Raw genomic sequence first — 18,091 nt, 5'->3', positions numbered from 1 at the left:
CTATTTCTGGGCGCGGAGCAGTAGTTTACTTCCTGGAGTCTCCACTGGTTGCCTGGCAACTGCTCATCCAAATCTCCCAGAAAGCTCAAATCTCCCAAAGTGTGGAACTACTCCTTTAAGACCAGACCGCTGTGCTCATGTGTTGCACATTCTGTAAGTACTTTGTGTTTAATTGAATTAGCACACAGCAAACCTGAGGCCAGGCTGTATCCAAGCACAGGAACAAGAGTGGAGGACTGGGAGGTTAACGGTCCTTCACAGCAGGACAATGTTGCAACCAAAACCACATTTATCTGTTTCACATTTTCGTATGAATGACACTAATTGTTTTGTTTGAGCATAAATACATGTTTTTTTTTATTGTTATCCAGTGCTAGACCTGCACAAGAAGTAGGCTACTGAAGGCCCTGTAAACCCATGGATAACCCACACAGGTTGGTCTATCTATCTGGACGTCCATCCACCGATGCTGCAGTAGCTATCTCTCCATAGAGTCTGGTCTTCCTTCACTACTGCTCTTCTGTTTCTTCAGATTTCTGGTTTTCCTTTCTGCAGGGGCTGCTCCTTTTCACCCTCCAGCTCTGGCAGTGGGAGACGCTGATGCTCCCTGAGAGAGAAGAGAAGAAAAAGAGCCCTGCTATTGTGTGCACTATTTCCCTGTTAAAGACAAAGATTCCAAGAAACAGCGGAAGTCTGGTAATTATTTTTTTCTTATTACTTACTTTCACTTAACCTGTCATTCCTCCCCTGCACTTCTCTCCTCTCCTCCTCTCTGCCTTCTCTCGACCAAACACCATCACGTAGACATCATCCCTGAACTCCCTGTTCATGATCTGGTAGATTAAAGGGTTGATCATGCTGTGGGACTTGGCAAATAAAGCAGGGATCAAGGTGACTACAGGGGGCAGACAGGACAGAGGGGGCCGGGGGCCACTGGGCATTAACTCAGCTTGTTTGTCCACAGTGGACATGAGCACAGCGTCACTCCGGCTTGTTATGGAGGCTGAACTCGTGTTGTTCACATCACTCCTGTTCTCAGGATTGTAGTACATCTGTCTGTAATATTCTGAAGAAGTCCAGTTGAGCAGTGAGGGGATGTCCAGGATCTTGGCAGGATTTGGAGAGCTTGAGAACATACCGGTTGTCTGTAAAGAGCCCTCTGCCTCTTGGTCATCTCTGGGAATGAGTGCAGAGATCAGAGACACAGTGGCATAGGGCATCCAGGCCAAGAGGAAGGTGGTGAACACCACAACAGCCATCTGAAACAAATATAAATACAATAGTTTTATTTTCCCTGCAGGATGTGTAGGAGGGGCAGCACGGTGGTGCAGTGGTTAGCACTGATGCCTCATACCAAGGGGGTTTCAGGTTCGAAGGTTCTCCTCGTGCTTGCGTGGGTTTTCTCCAGCCCCCCCACAATCCTGGAGTATTAACGGTATAGACAATGGATGGATGGATGTGTATGAGGGAAAGATATCCCCACTGATGTTTACCTTTGCAAGTCTCAGGTCTTTGCTGGTGTGACTGACAGAGGAGGACGCTATAGATGCCAGGGTGCGATTAGATCTGTTCACCTAAAAAACAGAAGCAACAATTAATGCTGCTGTTTGCAATTATATCACATTTCATAAGCACTTTACTTTATCCCTTCAAGCACACTATATGTAAAACTCCTATACATATACACATATATACACACACACACACACACACACACACACACACACACACACACACACACACATATATATATATATATATATATATATATATATATATATGTATATTGAAGCTGTTAGAGGAATTTATAACTTCACTTATACCATCTTTTAAAATATTCTAATGCATAAGTTTTGTTTCTTTCAGATCAGTCCCTGCCACTCTAATAGCCCCGGCACCTCTTCTTGCTCACCAGTCCAGGATTCCCAATCATGTGAGCCGTTATTGTGGCCGGCTGTGATTTGATACGACCAGCTGGCCACCGTGTCTCAAATGTTTGTCTGATGGAGCAAAAATCGTAAACTGTGAATTTAGTTTTGGCACTCAGATTGGGACGGAGCCAGGTTTAGCAGCTTGTACTTAATAACACATATGTTAACTATTGTCTAGGAACAATGGAGAGGGGATGTTTTTAGTATTATTTGTTTGGATCATGTAGGGAAGCTCTGTGGGTTTATTTTCCTTTTCTTTGTGGTAGACAAGTAGGCAGATTTGTTATATTTCTGTCATTGATTTGATGCCAACCACAGGCTGTTATTCCTTTGTAGCTCCTCTATGTTGTTTATTATATCTACCTAACTTAAGCTTGTCAAACAGCCCTCTGAGTCTATCAGGTGGTAGTGTTGTGCATCACTGCATGCCACAATTTTCACACAAGCCACATGGTGGCTTTAAACAAGTGACTAATACATTAAATGTCCAATATTCTGCTCATTTTCAAGTTCATATTTGTACCTGGAGGTCCTACTACAACAGGTTTACATGGTTTAATGTTAAAAAAAACACATTATTTTTCTAATGGCAGATGTGGCCAGTGCAGCTGTTTTCAGCCTCTGTCTGAGCGATCCGTTTTAGAAGAACAGGACAATCGGCGTCCACACGTTCGTGTTAGCGGGAGCTGGTGCTAGTGAGAAAAAAACAATGGAGGACAGCAAGGTGGATTCAGGAGGTTTTCAGTGGCAGGACAGTCGGCCTGCTGCAGAGCTGGAGGAGGTCACATGATCAACAGATCCCCTTGTGACATCATAAAGTGAGACAAATCTGTGTCATGTTTTCATACACATTTGAAAACATCTGAAAGATGGAGCACAAGAGAATGAGAGAGGACTTAGAGTTTAGCAGTCTCCGGGCACATCAGGGACACATATTTAAGACATTAGACATAAGACATTACAAAGTGCATTTTGCATAATATGGGACCTTTAAAACTCTAAAATCATTACAGAATACAGTAATTGATCCCTGATCCTTCGCTTTGTGTCATTAAGCAGCAGTTGTCCTCACCGTCAGCAGGATGGCCAAATATGAGGCGCAGATGATGAGTGTTGGAAATCCAAAGCATAATATCAGGATGAGGAAAATGTAGATTCTGTCATTAAGAGACGACCTCATTTTCCACCTTGAAATAGTGACACAGGCAGACTGGTTATTACACATGTTTGTCTGGAAGTGAATGAAGAATATAATTCAGAGATACACGACAGACGGTTGTGTATGTATGTGCAAACAACAAGACGTTACCAGTTGATGGTGCAGCTGGTCCCATAAGGTTCTGGTCCGTAACTCCCAAAGCCAAAAGCAGGCAGTGAGGCCCAGAACATCGTGTAAACCCACACCAGCGCTATGGACAGGGACACATGGCGCCTCTCTATCCATTGACCTGGAAAGGAAAGAAGCATGAAAACCACTGAATGAACTCGGTGTAACCTTTCAAACAGTGTGTTCAACTGTTAGCATAATGTCCACTCAACCATGTGGTTATTTGTCATGTTTCATAGTTTCACAGTTTTCTTCAAGGATCAAGATAATCATAATCATAATCATAATCATTTTCTAGCACAGGGTTGCACAATGAAATGAAAGCTGTGTACACCCTTCATGCTATAGACATAGTATATACAAATAATTCAGTTTCAGTTGTAAATATATAGATGCAGTTATCTATAAAGTGAAACATTAGCATGTTTATTGACTATTTGTGGTACCTAAGCAATCAATGAATGACTTTTAAATGATTATGTCAATGCATTTGTTCAAGAAATGGCTTCTAGATCAATAGCTGTGTGTAACAAAATGAGGGTCTTGTAGAGACTGTAGTAAGTATGTTGTGTATGTGAGTTTTGTGTAAAAGCCTGTGTGGCGAGAAATGCTCAGATGTATTAAGAATGCAGTCTTGCTTGTGCAGATTATACATTTTTAGGTCTGTGTTGGAGGAAGACATCAGACTTGCCATATCTCAAGCAGCAGATCTTCAGGCAGCGGTCCACAGAGATGAGACAGGTGGTGAGCAAGGAGCCGATGCCAAACACAAAGCCCTGAATGCCGTACCAAAGGCACCCTGTCTCTCCAAACACCCAGGCATGACACAGGCTGACAGAGAGAAAGAGGGGCTTTAGTCCCCGAGCTTAACAGATCATCACCTTCTGTCTCTGACAAATGGCTGCTATTTTAGAGGATGTTAGTATTACACCCTGAATGTACGCCTGGCTGCTTGTTGGTTGAAAACTACGTATTCTGTACCTGGAAGTGATGAAAAATGGCGCTCCCAAGAGGCTAAAGCCAAAATCGCAGACAGCCAGGTTGATGGTCATGAGCTCTGGAGGTCTGAGTTTCTTTCTTTTCCTACAGTACACTAACAGCACAATGCCATTCCCCAGCACTGATGTGACACCTGGAGAGAGAGTAATATTAAGATGAAGACATAGCAGGGGTCAAATAATGTCAGTGTTATTCATCTTACCTCAGCTAACACATATTTTCTCAGTGACTTTAAATTTGGTCATTAAATCCTAGAAATAAGATTTGCACATGATTACATGAAAGAGGCAAGACCACAAGCGTTTAGAATGGATCAATGTGCAGTTATTCACCAATTTTCCTTTTCCTCACACATCCACCTGAACACTCATGCTGCTCCACGGGGAGCAAATCAAGCCACACGAAGCCCATCAGTCATTAGTTGTGGAAACCAGAAAGTGAAGATAAATGTTTTTTTTATGTGTGATCACCTATTTATTGCATGTAAAAGGACAAAGTAGCACCGTCGCTGCCACAAAGGTTGGCAAAAGACACACACAAAGACACAAAGCAAAGGAAGCCAAGTGTACTGCAACAGTTAAAAAGAAAACTCATAAAACCCCCAAAACAGACACAAAGACAATAAACCTACATCAATACAACCACCAGTGCAGCCTACCCATTCCTTCCCCACACACATAAACCAGCAGCTTTCAGACATACAGGAATTCTATAATTATGCTAATTTCTTACATCATTCATAATGAAATTCACAGAAATAGCCAAGAGTATACATGAAATATATTTATGTATATGTAAAGTAACCAAATAATGCACATATACAGTATTTATAATATTCTAAACAAGTGGCACAAGCATGTGGTGGTTTCCAGCATCAAGCTGTCATCCTTTTAGCAGCTGTGAATCCAGCTAACATGTGGTGCCTATGATTTGTAATAGACACTGCAAGTGAGGGATGACTCTCTCCATACACTTTTGTATTGTCTGGTTTGGACTTTTCTCTTGACTACAGTCAGAATGCAACTAAGTAACCAAAGAACAGCACTGTTATCACTTGAACAGCAAATATTCCCATTGAAATGCCCCTTAAGTAAGTTTCAATGTAGATAAACTATTTATTTTATTTTCTCTATTTGATGCATGCAATATTAAATGTACTGCGTTTGCACCTCTGAACTGGAGCTGCAACCTTTTACATACATTGTTATACAAAGAGACAAATGCTGATCAAAGTGTCCATTTGCTTACCTGTGAAGGTAAGGAAGGCAGCGATGGCCAGGTCTGCAGAGGGGGACAGCTGGGAGAGGAAGAGTGGGTGGGTGGAGGAGAGGACGAACCAGGAGCCCCCGTGTGAGCCGTTCTCTCCCATGGATGTACAGCGTCAACCCACAGCTGCAAACAGACAAGAGAGGCAGCCGCTGGAGCTTCAAAGAGCCACTGAAGGCACAAAAAACAGAGAGGAAAGAAAAAAAAATACTGTGACAAGTGGAATAAGCAACATGTGACATGTTCTCGCCAGCAGGGAAATGTCAGGCAGCACAGTCATTATTCTGGCAACTATCTCCTGATCTCTGCATGGTTTCAGATGAAGTTTTCAGTCAGTTTTAAATCTCTATTCCGCTATTAATGTGCACGCAAAAGAGAAGAGCAGATGCTCCCTTTAAACATGCAGCTTAAGAGAACAACGAGCGCATAGAACAGGATAGTGAGTATTTTACAGTGCAGAGCTTTGACTTTCAAAGTCATTCATTTTACAAATTTGATTTTTCTGTGACTGCTTAATGGCCCTGCAGTGCATGTAAACTTAAAAAAAAAAACATTACACTAAAGTGTTTCTTCTGACAGTCTATCAGTTACTTAAATGATATGAATAGTTGACAATTACACAGAACATTACAGAAAATGATTGTAGATCAAACATGTCACACCATCTTGCATAATTTTACATATTTTGCAGCTCTGTTGGAAAAAGCTGGCATTTCATCAAATACATACAGTTTTCCATTATTTTCAGTATCCCGCATCTTAAAATAATGAGTAACTACAATAAATTATTGTTGATGATGCTGCATAATAAGCAATAGCAGGAAAAAATGAGCACTCTCTGCTTGATTACTTATCTCTGCAAGATATTCTACAAGATTCTACATTTATGATCTGATGATCCCAGCAGGCGTTCAGCTGAATTTCATGAGTGACAAGCGGGTGAACGGGGTGATGAACCCAAAAGATGATAAAAAGATGAATGAACACAGTCACACCAAGATGACGTGGAATACAACAGATCAGGGTTTTCCTCAGATAATCAAAATTTTTCTTTTAATTTCCAAAAGCTTCTTCCAAACATCACTACTCACCTTCCTCTCGTTTGTTTGTTAGTCCCCTGCTGTGGTCTCTCATCTGGTTTCTATGGCAATTCTCATATTTTCATATAATCTTAATCTGAACCCTCCCTCTGTAAATCCATGTGACATTTCTCTTGAGAGCTGGAGAGATTTTGCTCTTGACAATCTGGCTTAGAAATGATCAGTCAGAGACACACGAACTCAGAAACGCAGTGTGTGTGCGCGTGTGTGAGAGAGGTGGGGTGGGAGGGTATCTGAGGATCTTTAACCTGTGTTCTGCCTCGTGTCTCCTCTCCAACTATCCTCCGTCTTTCTTTTTTAGCCAGTGAATTCATATTATCCCTGTGAATCCACACATCCATCAGTGGGGTCCTATTATACAACACTTGAATTATGGTACTCATCGTTCTCGCTGTAAATGAGCATGAAAAAAAACCAAGGACCTTTGGACATCTTCAATATGCCCAACTAAAGAAATAGCAACATTGATATTTCAGTTCTCACACACACACACACACACCATTTTACACAATTTCTATTAATATTTCTGTGTTTAGTGTTTATATTGTGAGCCTCTTTAATGTAGGTGCAAAACAACCATGATCCGACAGAAACAAATGGGCTTGCAGTAAAGCCATCAGTATCCTGGCTCAGCTAAACCTCTTAAATGCTGTTGCTCTTATTGAGCATATTCCCATGTGCATCTGTATGGAGTCTGTTTTTCCTTGAGCAGCTCCCTTCCAGCATCACCAGTGACTCAGACAAGCAACCAGAGCAGACGGATCATTCAGCAAAATTGCAAGAACTTGATAAATTATGTCACCACACTCTTCACCGGTTGGTGAGAGCAGAACCCCCTGGTGGCATAATTCCTCATATTGAACCACTACAGTGGGCTTTAGTCAGATTGCTTTAGCCATGCTGCACTTCTCTCCCAGATGGACCAGTTATTAACACATGACTAAAAGGTTTCATAAGAGCAATGTGACGATGTAAGAATCGAGTGGCCAGACTCACCCTCCACAGTCTCACCTAATCAAGAGCCGTCAGTGTATACCCACAGGTCAGATAAATACAGTACCTCAAGGGTTTGCTAAAGATACCAACCCATAAAGGTTAGCATAAATCCTGCTTTAATATAGATTTCTTCTGTGTAGTGAACAAACAGAAAAAGGAGGGCATGAATCTCACAAACAGGACTTTATTTCCGTCGCTGACTGCAGTGCTTCCTCACTGCAGACAGACACTCACACCTTCACTCCATCTCACACAAGCACAGAACAGGGAATTTAACAAATAAAAAAGTGATTGGTCACCAATTTAAATCCTTTTGTTTGCCGTTCGTGGGATCTTCCCTCAAGCATCTAATGGGGGCTGACTGATGGAACCACGAAGAGTCATAGATAATACGATGTCTTATTGTACATTTATGACTCAGCTGTCAGGAGAATGTGGGTGATGTGGCATAGCGCAGTGACCGCCGACTGGCTGGTTGGTTTACTCCTTGGAAGACATGTGGGCCATCAGGTCGCAGACACGGTTGCTGTATCCGAACTCATTGTCATACCTGGTGGAGCAGCGAAAAAATAGAGTCAATGCGAGTCGGTGGAAATAGACAGGAAGCTATGAAAGTAACCCATGTTGAAGACGTACCATGTGACCAGCTTGACAAAGTGGTCGTTGAGGGCGATGCCAGCGCCAGCATCAAAGATGGAGGAGCGACAGTCACCGTTGAAGTCTGTGGAGACGACCTGCAGGCGGGCGAAGAGAGTTAACAAGAGTACTGGTTGACCAAAGAGTGAAAGACACAAAGAAACACACAAACACATACCTGGTCTTCTGTGTATCCCAGAATGCCTTTCATGGGTCCATCAGCTGCAGCCTTCACTACCTTCTTGATGTCCTCATATTTGGCCTGTTGAGAAGGGGGAAAAAAGTTTGTAGTCTAGCCAATTACATTCATTATATTTAAAAAAAAAAATAGGAAAATTTAAATTTAAGAAAAGTCAAGCAAATACTACTCAAAACAGGAGCATGTTTTGAATTTGCTGGGGACTATTTTTAGCCACGGATTGATACACATTTGGTGCACTAGTTAGCGTTTCACAGACAGATGGGGTACACAAGACTCTAAAGTGAACTATGGTGCCTCTTCCTGTGCAGCATAACAGCGCTCATGTTCATGGTAATGTTTGGTACTAGGATTTATAAAAAAAAATAAATAAAAAACACTATTGTTTTTTTCATGGAACTTGTATATAAAATTATATTACCTGGCTGGCGATAAAAAAAATTGTTAAGTTTAATTCTTATGCGTGCTTCCAGTTTGCGGTCACTCACGGGTTTCTCCAGACGGACTGTCAGGTCAACCACTGACACGTTAGGGGTGGGGACACGGAAGGCCATGCCTGTCAGCTTGCTGTAAGACACATACATCGGGTAGGATCAACCTTAATTCACCAGATTTAGTAGGCTATACTGTAATGAAGTCAGGCGTTTTTGGCACTCACCCGTTCAGCTCAGGGATGACCTTGCCGACAGCCTTGGCAGCACCTGTAGAAGCGGGGATGATGTTCTGGCCGGCACCACGGCCGTCCCTCCACAGCTTGCCAGAGGGACCGTCCACTGTCTTCTGGGTGGCAGTGATGGCATGAACTGTGCTCTGGTGGACACGCAGAGGTAGAGAAAGGATGAGGGGATGATTGAATATGGCTTAGCCCCCCCCTCAACTTTGTAATGTCATATTGGCGTCGCAGATTTATTAATCTGGTTTTAGGAGTTGTTTAGCGTCCCTCTGCCAGATTGTTCAGAGTGTTTTAATCCTCACCATCAGGCCCTCGAGGATGCCGAAGTTGTCATTGATGACCTTGGCCAGAGGAGCCAGGCAGTTGGTTGTGCAGGAAGCGTTGCTATGGAGAGGCAAGATAACAGCATCAGTAACTGAGGATTTGCAAAATTAAGTCAATGTCAAACTTTTTTCACAATGAATGCAAGTTCAAGCTCAGTCAGTGAAACACTCAGATTTAAGTTTGCCATCAAATTTTAAAACTCCATTTCAACCCAACGAAATACACAAAAACAGACGGTCCGAGACGTTGATTCTTACCTGACAACTGGGAGGGAGTTGTCGTACTTCTCATGGTTGACACCCATCACGAACATGGGAGCGTCAGCGCTGGGCGCAGAGATGATGACCCTCTTGGCACCACCCTTCAAGTGAGCCTGAAATGGGTTTTGAAATAGTATTTAATCCATGTGCTTTTTGGCCAATTGTACATCATGCGTCATTTTTTGAATGATTGTGTTTGGAATAGGACTGAGTACATACAGAGGCCTTCTCGATGGTGGTGAACACACCAGTGGACTCAACCACATACTGGGCACCAGCGTCACCCCATTTGATGTTAGCGGGGTCCCTCCTGGGGGGAAAAAAGAAAAAGAGAAGAGGTCAGACATAACTGCTTACTCCATCCTGGTTGACTGCAACTATGCATTTGTAATTGAACTGAAATTATTTCTACATTAAAAGCCTGAGAAGTGAACTGACTCGTGGAAAACAGTGATTTTCTGTCCGTCGATGACCAGCTTGTCGCCCTCAACCTTGACCTCACCCTTGAAGCGGCCGTGGGTGGAGTCATACTTGAACATGTAGACCTAAAAGAGAAGAGACAAATTATGTCAAAAGCAGAATTTATTTACAAAATCCTTCATTGTTAATTTAGCTTCAAAGCAAAAGGTGCTCTCCACTTTGGGATGGAAATACATTAATTTAAATTCATCAAATTCCTCAGATTTTTCCTCTTTCAAACACATCAGAATAGATAGTGAACTACCAACCATGACCCAAAGTTTATTTAAATTTACAAATCGCACAGCTGATGGCTGGTTGTGGTGGTGGTGATTAGGGTTTGAAACAGTCTTGACTCACCATGTACTCCAGGTCGATGAAAGGGTCGTTGATGGCCACAATCTCCACCTTCTTGGAGGTGAAAGCAGCACGGGTCACCAGGCGACCGATGCGGCCGAATCTGAAAAGCGAACAGTGATGTTTCTCAGTCTGGCCTCTAGATGGCGCCATGATACCGTGTTAAATCTGAGCACAGTCCCTGGAAGACTGAACATGTCTGACTGAAATTATGCTCCACATTCTTATGAGATGAAAATAGTCATGATTATGTCAAATTAGTTTTTTGACATTCAACTCAAACTAAGCACGGCCTATATCACATTACACTTGTAGCCGTTTCTTTTGTGTGGCACACATAACTCCACAGGAGACCTGAAACCACTGCTGAAGAAAGGGCAGGGTTCAGGAGGAGGGGCGGAAAGAGGTATGTGTTGCTCAGCTTATGGCCAAGCGCCTCTCACACTCTCCTCTCCAGGGGCTAAAGTCGAAATTAACTTCTGGTGTGGTAATCCTGGTGTCGGCAGTGCGCTGTTTGATTAGTAGTCGAGTTACTTTTTAACTGTGGGGGCCAAAATCCTGGCACTGATACACTCTGTCCTCAGACACTGGGGGGAGGAGGAGGAGGAGGAGAGATAAAGAGCAGATCTATGAAACAGATAGGGAGACTTTAACGTCACATTGTGCGTGTGTGTGTGAGTATATGTGCTCAGTAACATTTAAGTTACGTAGGTCCTCTTCCATTTTGCTTCACACAGCAGAAAAACAACCCCCTGTTGGATGACCCCCATGTCAAAGCCGCCGCCCATATTGTTATCTGCTGAGGGCAAAGTTCAAAAGGAGAACATGGTAACAGCCAGGTGAGTGTCCACAGGCCAGTGTGAGCGTCTGTGGATGTCCTACTTAGCACACATGTACCTTCCCCAGCTGCTGAATGGGGTCACTATTAATTAATCACAGAGAGACTGCCGTTAACCTGCTATTCAGCCCACGAGGCCGAGGCAGTCAACACTTTGGAGTCATTTAATCATTCAAAGACAGCCCAAGTCGGTTTTCATAGAGTTACTCCTCTGTACTGAGCGCTATAAATGCTGAGGAGTCTTCTCAAGTGTCTGACAGCTTCAAAAACACCCAGTTAAAAAGATGAAGCTGATAACATTTCAGGCCGTCTTTAGTATCAACGCACTAAAGACTTAAAATTGCATTTCATTCACTGGTGCCTAAAACTTGTTGTTTTTAATATAATTCGCTCTCATACTCCAAGACAGTCTAAACATCTTCCTTTATGCTCCAGTGTTGTGGATAAACTTTTTTTGGTACAGAGGTGCTGTTTTGTAGAATTTAAACTGGCATATTGTCCATCATTCATCACAAAAAAAAAAAGTCCTTTGTACAAGCTTGAAGTGAATGTATATCTGAGTATATGGAGAACATGAACATGTTATTGTGTGGATGTCTGTATCCTTTTTATAATAGAGTTTTTTTAAATGTGCAAACACACATTTGAAGAAGCGCAGACTGAGTTTTAAAAACTGAACCTGAAGGCAGTTATTACATTAAAATCACTGTTAATCACTTCCTGTGTGCCCAGATGACAGGTGCGGTGCTGTGAGTTGGGCTGCAGAGGGCACACAGACCGGCCTGATGAGCTAGTGTGTGTGTGTGTGTTAATTAAGGAGATTAGGTTCATTATGTCTGGTGAGTGGATGAAAATGAGTCCTTACCCATTGATACCAACTTTCACCATTTTGCCTGGGTTGTTCTAATCCTCTGGAGGGAGAAATGAGAAAAGAAGAAGAAAAGCACCTTGTTAAACACTGATAAAGCAAAATTTATGATGCCATTTATTAGCTTTCACTGGACAGTTTCTACGATTGTGCTTTCAGATAAGCAGAGGGTTAAAACATCCATGCAGAAGTATCCCACTGCTCAGGTGTGACCACAGTCCAGGTAAACTTCTGTTAGAGCACCAGAACAAGTGTGGAAACTACTGAATAAGTACACTGAAAAGAAACTTTACATCCTCTTAAAAAGCAAGAACCACAATTAAAGCTGGATTATAGAATAATTTTAAATTCTGGGGCCACATTTCCATTAAAATGAAGAGAGCTGATGCAGACTGTCCCCAGGTGATCTGAATCAGCTTATGGAGCCGTGCAGCCTGTTGCTGAGGCCCTGCGGGCTGCAGACCCTCTCTGGCAGGATTTACTGAAGATTTGGAGGCATTTACCGTTTGTGAGACTCCTCTGCCTGTCTTGCGACTCCGGGTGTGAGTGGGGACGAGCAAAGTTTAGCGCTGTGGTTTTATGATTGACCAGAGTTTAAGGCCACGCCCCTCATTAGTCACCGCTCCTCGCCCCGCCCCCTCTGAATGTCAAGGTCGCCAGCCTGCAGAGACATGCGAGCTGGCCTCTGCAACTTCACTTCATGGGGGTTTAAAACTCCAGATCTGCTGCTAATTTAGGCCCTACATATTTTTGCTTGGATTTACATTATTCCAGCAGTAGTCCTTCTGTCTTCAAGCCTGTTTCCTCCTTTTCCTCGTCTTTAAGTGGTTCAGATATGGATATTAAAGTCCTCAGATAGTGGACTGAAAAAAGAGAGGGGACCCTCACTGACCTTCTCGGAGACACAGAGGGAGCGAACGAGGGATCAAATCTCTGTCTTCCTCACTGTGACATTTAATGTGCAAAGACCATGACCCTTCACTTTCAGACTCCTGCAGCTATGGAAAGCTACCCTTCCCTCTCTGCCTCTCCATCTCCTCAGCACAAGTCAAAGGTTAGGTCCAGGTTACTCAACGTGGACACAGGATCATTGCGCATGTGCAGAGGAGGCATCTTCAGTCACTCTGAGGCCTTTTACTGAGGCAGATTGTTGCTTGTCAGGTTATGTGGAAATGAGCGACTCTCACAACAGAATCCGAAAAACCAAAACGTTTCATTGACGGACAGTTTTCTTTGTCTGAATAAAAGCGCAGCACCTGAAGACTTGGCAATTTGTCATCCTGCTGCAAAGCGAACTGTCTTCACTTTTATTCATCACACACAGAATATAAGGTGCCTGGGTTTTGTCTGTTTTGACTCTTTTGTCTAGGAGGAGTGTTGAAAGTACTCCAAGGGATAATACAAAATGTTAAAATCAGAATAATGAGAATGTCAGTTGAGGTTCTGATGCTGGAAATATCCCCCCCCCGGCTGCACGCTGGGCCTCACCAGCAGGGACACCTGACAGCCAAATGAAACCTTCCTTCTGACATGGCATCGTGTCTACACAGCAGATCATGAACATGCAAGGCGTCACACATCTACCTGCACATGCAGCTCTCTGCACCCAAACTGGACAGTGTTGGTGTGTTTTATGGCTGCAGTCCAGTGGTCCAGGCATAGCTGAACTACCACAACCCCCGAGTGCATGCCAGTCTTGGCCTCTGCTTTGCAGCTTAAGGTCAAAGAGGGGAAGTAAAGGTCGGGCTAAGATTAGACGCTGGCTGGCTAGTCAACACTTGCTCCATGTTATACCCTCAGTACTGTAAATGCTGGCCCATACAGATCACATGCTCTTTCTACATTACAACAGCCAGACTCTACTCACTGTAAGGAGGGAAGTGAGCGGCAATGGAATAAATTATCAGGGGGAATCATTATTTTGGTTCAGCAGAAAGATATCTTTATGTAATTCAATATTATTCATGTTTTATTTGAGCAACTTTATCAGAAAATGCACTGACGACAAAATGCAGACTGTTAATAGGTGATATGCACAATTATGTCCGCATGTGAAAAGGGGCCTTCAGCTACATTTATACAACTTGCATCCTGTACTAGAATTCAGTACAAAGTCCAGAGGGCAGTGCTGTGTAGTGAGGCTCAGACAGACAGACTGACTAAGGCTGCCATCTAGTGTCTGGGTAGAAAAACCTTTTTTTAAACCTGTTTTTTATGTCAATCCTATAAATTCAACCCAAATACCAGAATGAATACAAAATAATACATGGACCATATATATTATGAAACATCTCTCAGTGGTCCACGATGCAACTAAACATTCTTTTCATTATAACACGCTGAATTTTGCAATTAGTCGATTAAGTGCTTAGCTAACAAAAATAGTCTGAAATATGAAAAATGGCCATCAGAAGCTCCGAGTCCGGGGTGTTGTTTTTGGCTTAACACATAGATATGAGTTAGTGATTTAGCAGAAAAGAAAAAGCAGGAAACATTTCAGTGTGAGGCATCTCTAAATATGGAGTAGAAGTTTATGAGATTATCTGACAAAGATGCCAGAATATTTGTATCCTTTTCCCTGCACGACGCTTATAATATTTTGCCCTGAGAGCTTGGCAGCAATGCCAGGATAAAACCTCATACACACATTTATTAGGACTGGCCACCCATACTCCAGTATGATGTGGGAAGAAATGTAACTTCCTCCAACAACCATGGGAACATTTAATGAAGCATAGAGAGGTAAAAAATAAAATAAAAAATTAATCTGTCAGGAGAATTTGCATCTCCACTTTGAGAGACAAATCAAAATGACGCGTGTCAATAGAGAGTGAACAAACTGGGATTTCTGTGTGGGTTAGAAGTGAATGTTGAAACTCACATTTACACATTTCAGGGAGCATAATATCAAAAAAAAAAGAAAGACATTAAATGTCAAATCCATTTATTCATGCAAATCATAAGTAAACATAAAAACAGAGAGCAGGAATTACAGGTGCAATCACTTTAATATCCCCGTCCATTATACAACTGATTTTAAACACGATCTTCTGGCCGCAAAATGTCTAAAACACTTACAGTTACTGTAAGCACAGCTAGAAATACATAAAGTGCCAAATTACTTTAAAAAAAACAAACAAAAAACAAGCCTGACAGTCAAAGATGATCATTTGATGTAAACATAGCTCACATGTTCTAATGTTCAGTTTAATACTTACACATGGAATAAACTACAGCTGCTTGTTCAAACAGCCACAAAAGTGTGAAGCATCTGATCTATGGTACCTACGCTGGATGAAACCACATTAGCAATAATGTAAGTTTGCACCATACTACATGTAGTCTACACGCATGTGAACATCCTTCACTGCATGGGAACGCATGTGTGTTTTTCCTTATTACACTCTAAGAAGGATGTCATCAGTCTTTATTTGCCCTCCACTAACAGCCCAGTCCACTCATGGACCCGATCCGGTCCAGTTTCAGCCCAAAGCATCCTCGGTTCCATCCCCTCCGTGACCGGTCCGGCTCTGCTCGCTTCTGATTGGCCAGAGCCCCCTTCAGCAGGCGCAGCCAGGGGGTCTCCGCCTGCGTTTGTGCGTCAGCCCATTTGGGGTACTCGGCCGCTTTGATCCCCGAGGAGAAGGTGGACTGCTCCTCCGGCTGGCTGTTCAACAGGTTCTCCAGGTCGTCCAGGGTCAAAAGGTCATTGTAGCGTTCCAGAAACTGCTCCATAAACTACAAAAAAGGGGAAGACAGATTAAATTTAATCACCAGGGAGTGTACGAGGGAGAATAATTCAATCAGTGATACATTTCATTACTCTCTCTTCTTATTCTTTCCTGCTCTCTCTCCCTGCCTTCTGGACTATTTCCTCATATCCTCCATCCACTCTGAATCCTACTCAATCTACTCGTATCTTCCTTTTTTTTTCCCCTCTCTTTTGTCCTTCCTCTCCCTCCCTACCTGCACAGCATCAGGAGACGGGTGCAGTGCACGAGCCTCCGTGATCTCCAGAGGTGTCAGGAGGAGCAGAGTGGCACAAAGCAGCACAGGACACAGCATGGCAGCAGAGATGATGGACAGGAAAAACTGGAACAGGACTGTAAATACACCGGCTGCGAAGACAACAAAGATAAAATGATTTTATATAATGATTTTATTACATTAAAATGACTTAGTGTGCAACATTTTAGTCTGTCGGTCTTGAAATAATATTTTTGAAGGCGACTTGTCATCGTTTTGATAGTAAAACATCTTACCAACACCATTTAGCCAATCCACAATCATTTTTCATTCATCAGATATTTAACAAGCACCACACTGATGAACATCATTTCATTCAGATGAGGAACGTAACACATGTAGTGTATACAGGGCATCTAGCAATCCTTGTAAGGTTTAAGAATCTAGATCAAAATAGCCACACAAAAAAAGTGGACAAAACAGAATCAGGATACAATTATTATAAATTGTTAAAGTTTCCCTTATTAGTTCAAGAGGAAAACTTTCAGCTGCATTAAATAGTTCACAATTTTAAGGGTCACTTAGTGACTTAAAAGTACTTATTTGATGGCATCCTTTGCAAAATTGAGAATTTTATGGCCAATTGTCCAAAAAATTAAAGTCACTGATGGAAAATGTAGATCTCGCACTTTATAACTATACTTAAGATTGCTTTCAGGCTTTAAGACAGTAAGAGTAGTAGAAATGCACTTTCCACAAAATGTGTAGCTTTCTTTAAAAACAGATTGTATGCAGCTCCATTTGTAGTTATAACTAATCTTAATTTAACTGGCTTCTCTGTTTCCTCTTCTTACCATCATTGCTAGTAACTATAAGATTAAGAGTAAAAATCTGACACGAACATCGAACCATTTCAGAGGGAACTCACCTGTTTTCTCTCAGAGCTCTGGGTGTCGTCTGCTCACAGACTCTTCTCCATCCCCCTTGTTCTCGGTCTCTCGGCTACCTCTCACTTGCTGGCACCTGCTGGGAGCATCACTATCTCACTCGGCTGACTCCTCCTACTCCTCGCGCTGTGATGGAATTGAAAGGATGATTTTTCTTCCTCTTGCGTCTGTCCTCTTGGCAGAAGCTGAACATTGGGGCATCAACTGGGATGCTGCAGAGGTTTTGTAGAGCCAGAGACGACCCCCTCCCCTCCCCTCACCACTGCATCTTCCTCCTCCTCATCTCCTTTTCTTTGGAGTGATGTCATAGCCTTGGAAAGAGCGACTGTCATTGCCAAGGTGACTGTGTGCTGTGCACTCTGTAAGCCACACTGATGCCAGTGCACCACACAAAGCAAGGTTAGAGGGCAACAGCCAGCTAATGCCTTATCAATGAGACCTGTGAGTTATGAAGTCAGCTGGCTGGAAAGATTCACGTGTTTTATGTCACGACTTAATCTGAATTATACATTTCCCACGTGGTAACAATGTTACTCCTGCATATCAGCCTCACTCTCTCCCCTTTGTCTCCTGGTCTTTCCCAGCATGCACTGACCTCCCCTCTCTGTTGGGTAAGTTACAGTCTGTCAGTGCCATCTGCTCCCTGTACCCCCTGCCTCCAAATTACAACACTAGCAGGAGCTGCACGATTCAACACACCGACCTCAAAGTTCAGCAGCCTCTGATTATTTCAAGTAAATAAACCCCTGCAATTACAAATGTTCGTCACGTACCGGCTGTGCAATCTTTAAAAAGAAAATATTTCTTGGGGAAAAAAGGTCGTTTCTGTGAGTAAAATGTGATGTTTCCATACCTAGCACGAGAAAACAGAATTCATCTATGTGTGGCACAAAATAAAGTTATGAACAGAGCAAATGTACTCATGTTAGCATCCACTGAATACAT

At 42.7% G+C, this 18,091-nt stretch overlaps 3 protein-coding genes across 3 annotated transcripts; all 3 read right to left on the bottom strand.

Moving 5' to 3' along the window:
- Positions 1-390: 390 nt before the first annotated feature.
- Positions 391-5,641, bottom strand: opn9 (opsin 9). The gene is made up of 8 exons (XM_070835896.1): positions 5,506-5,641; positions 4,240-4,390; positions 3,950-4,089; positions 3,241-3,379; positions 3,004-3,118; positions 1,494-1,574; positions 734-1,259; positions 391-607 (listed from the first exon to the last, which is right to left on the bottom strand). Exons 1-8 carry the CDS (start codon positions 5,624-5,626, stop codon positions 510-512), a joined length of 1,371 nt encoding a protein of 456 aa, XP_070691997.1. The 5' UTR covers positions 5,627-5,641; the 3' UTR covers positions 391-509.
- A 2,146-nt stretch (positions 5,642-7,787) lies between these two features.
- gapdh (glyceraldehyde-3-phosphate dehydrogenase) lies at positions 7,788-12,814 on the bottom strand. The gene is made up of 12 exons (XM_070835495.1): positions 12,737-12,814; positions 12,231-12,276; positions 10,531-10,630; positions 10,150-10,256; positions 9,931-10,021; positions 9,709-9,824; positions 9,430-9,511; positions 9,113-9,264; positions 8,943-9,021; positions 8,434-8,517; positions 8,256-8,353; positions 7,788-8,169 (listed from the first exon to the last, which is right to left on the bottom strand). Exons 2-12 carry the CDS (start codon positions 12,251-12,253, stop codon positions 8,100-8,102), a joined length of 1,002 nt encoding a protein of 333 aa, XP_070691596.1. The 5' UTR covers positions 12,254-12,276; positions 12,737-12,814; the 3' UTR covers positions 7,788-8,099.
- Positions 12,815-15,388: 2,574 nt separating this feature from the next.
- On the bottom strand, positions 15,389-17,215 carry nppcl (natriuretic peptide C-like). Its single transcript, XM_070835898.1, has 3 exons — positions 17,128-17,215; positions 16,200-16,351; positions 15,389-15,971 (listed from the first exon to the last, which is right to left on the bottom strand). Exons 2-3 carry the CDS (start codon positions 16,296-16,298, stop codon positions 15,675-15,677), a joined length of 396 nt encoding a protein of 131 aa, XP_070691999.1. The 5' UTR covers positions 16,299-16,351; positions 17,128-17,215; the 3' UTR covers positions 15,389-15,674.
- Between the last annotated feature and the right edge of the window lie 876 nt (positions 17,216-18,091).

This window comes from Pempheris klunzingeri, chromosome 8, assembly GCF_042242105.1.
Source record: "Pempheris klunzingeri isolate RE-2024b chromosome 8, fPemKlu1.hap1, whole genome shotgun sequence".
In the NCBI taxonomy this organism is placed as follows: domain Eukaryota; kingdom Metazoa; phylum Chordata; class Actinopteri; order Acropomatiformes; family Pempheridae; genus Pempheris; species Pempheris klunzingeri.
This window is presented reverse-complemented; position numbering and strand designations above follow the sequence as displayed.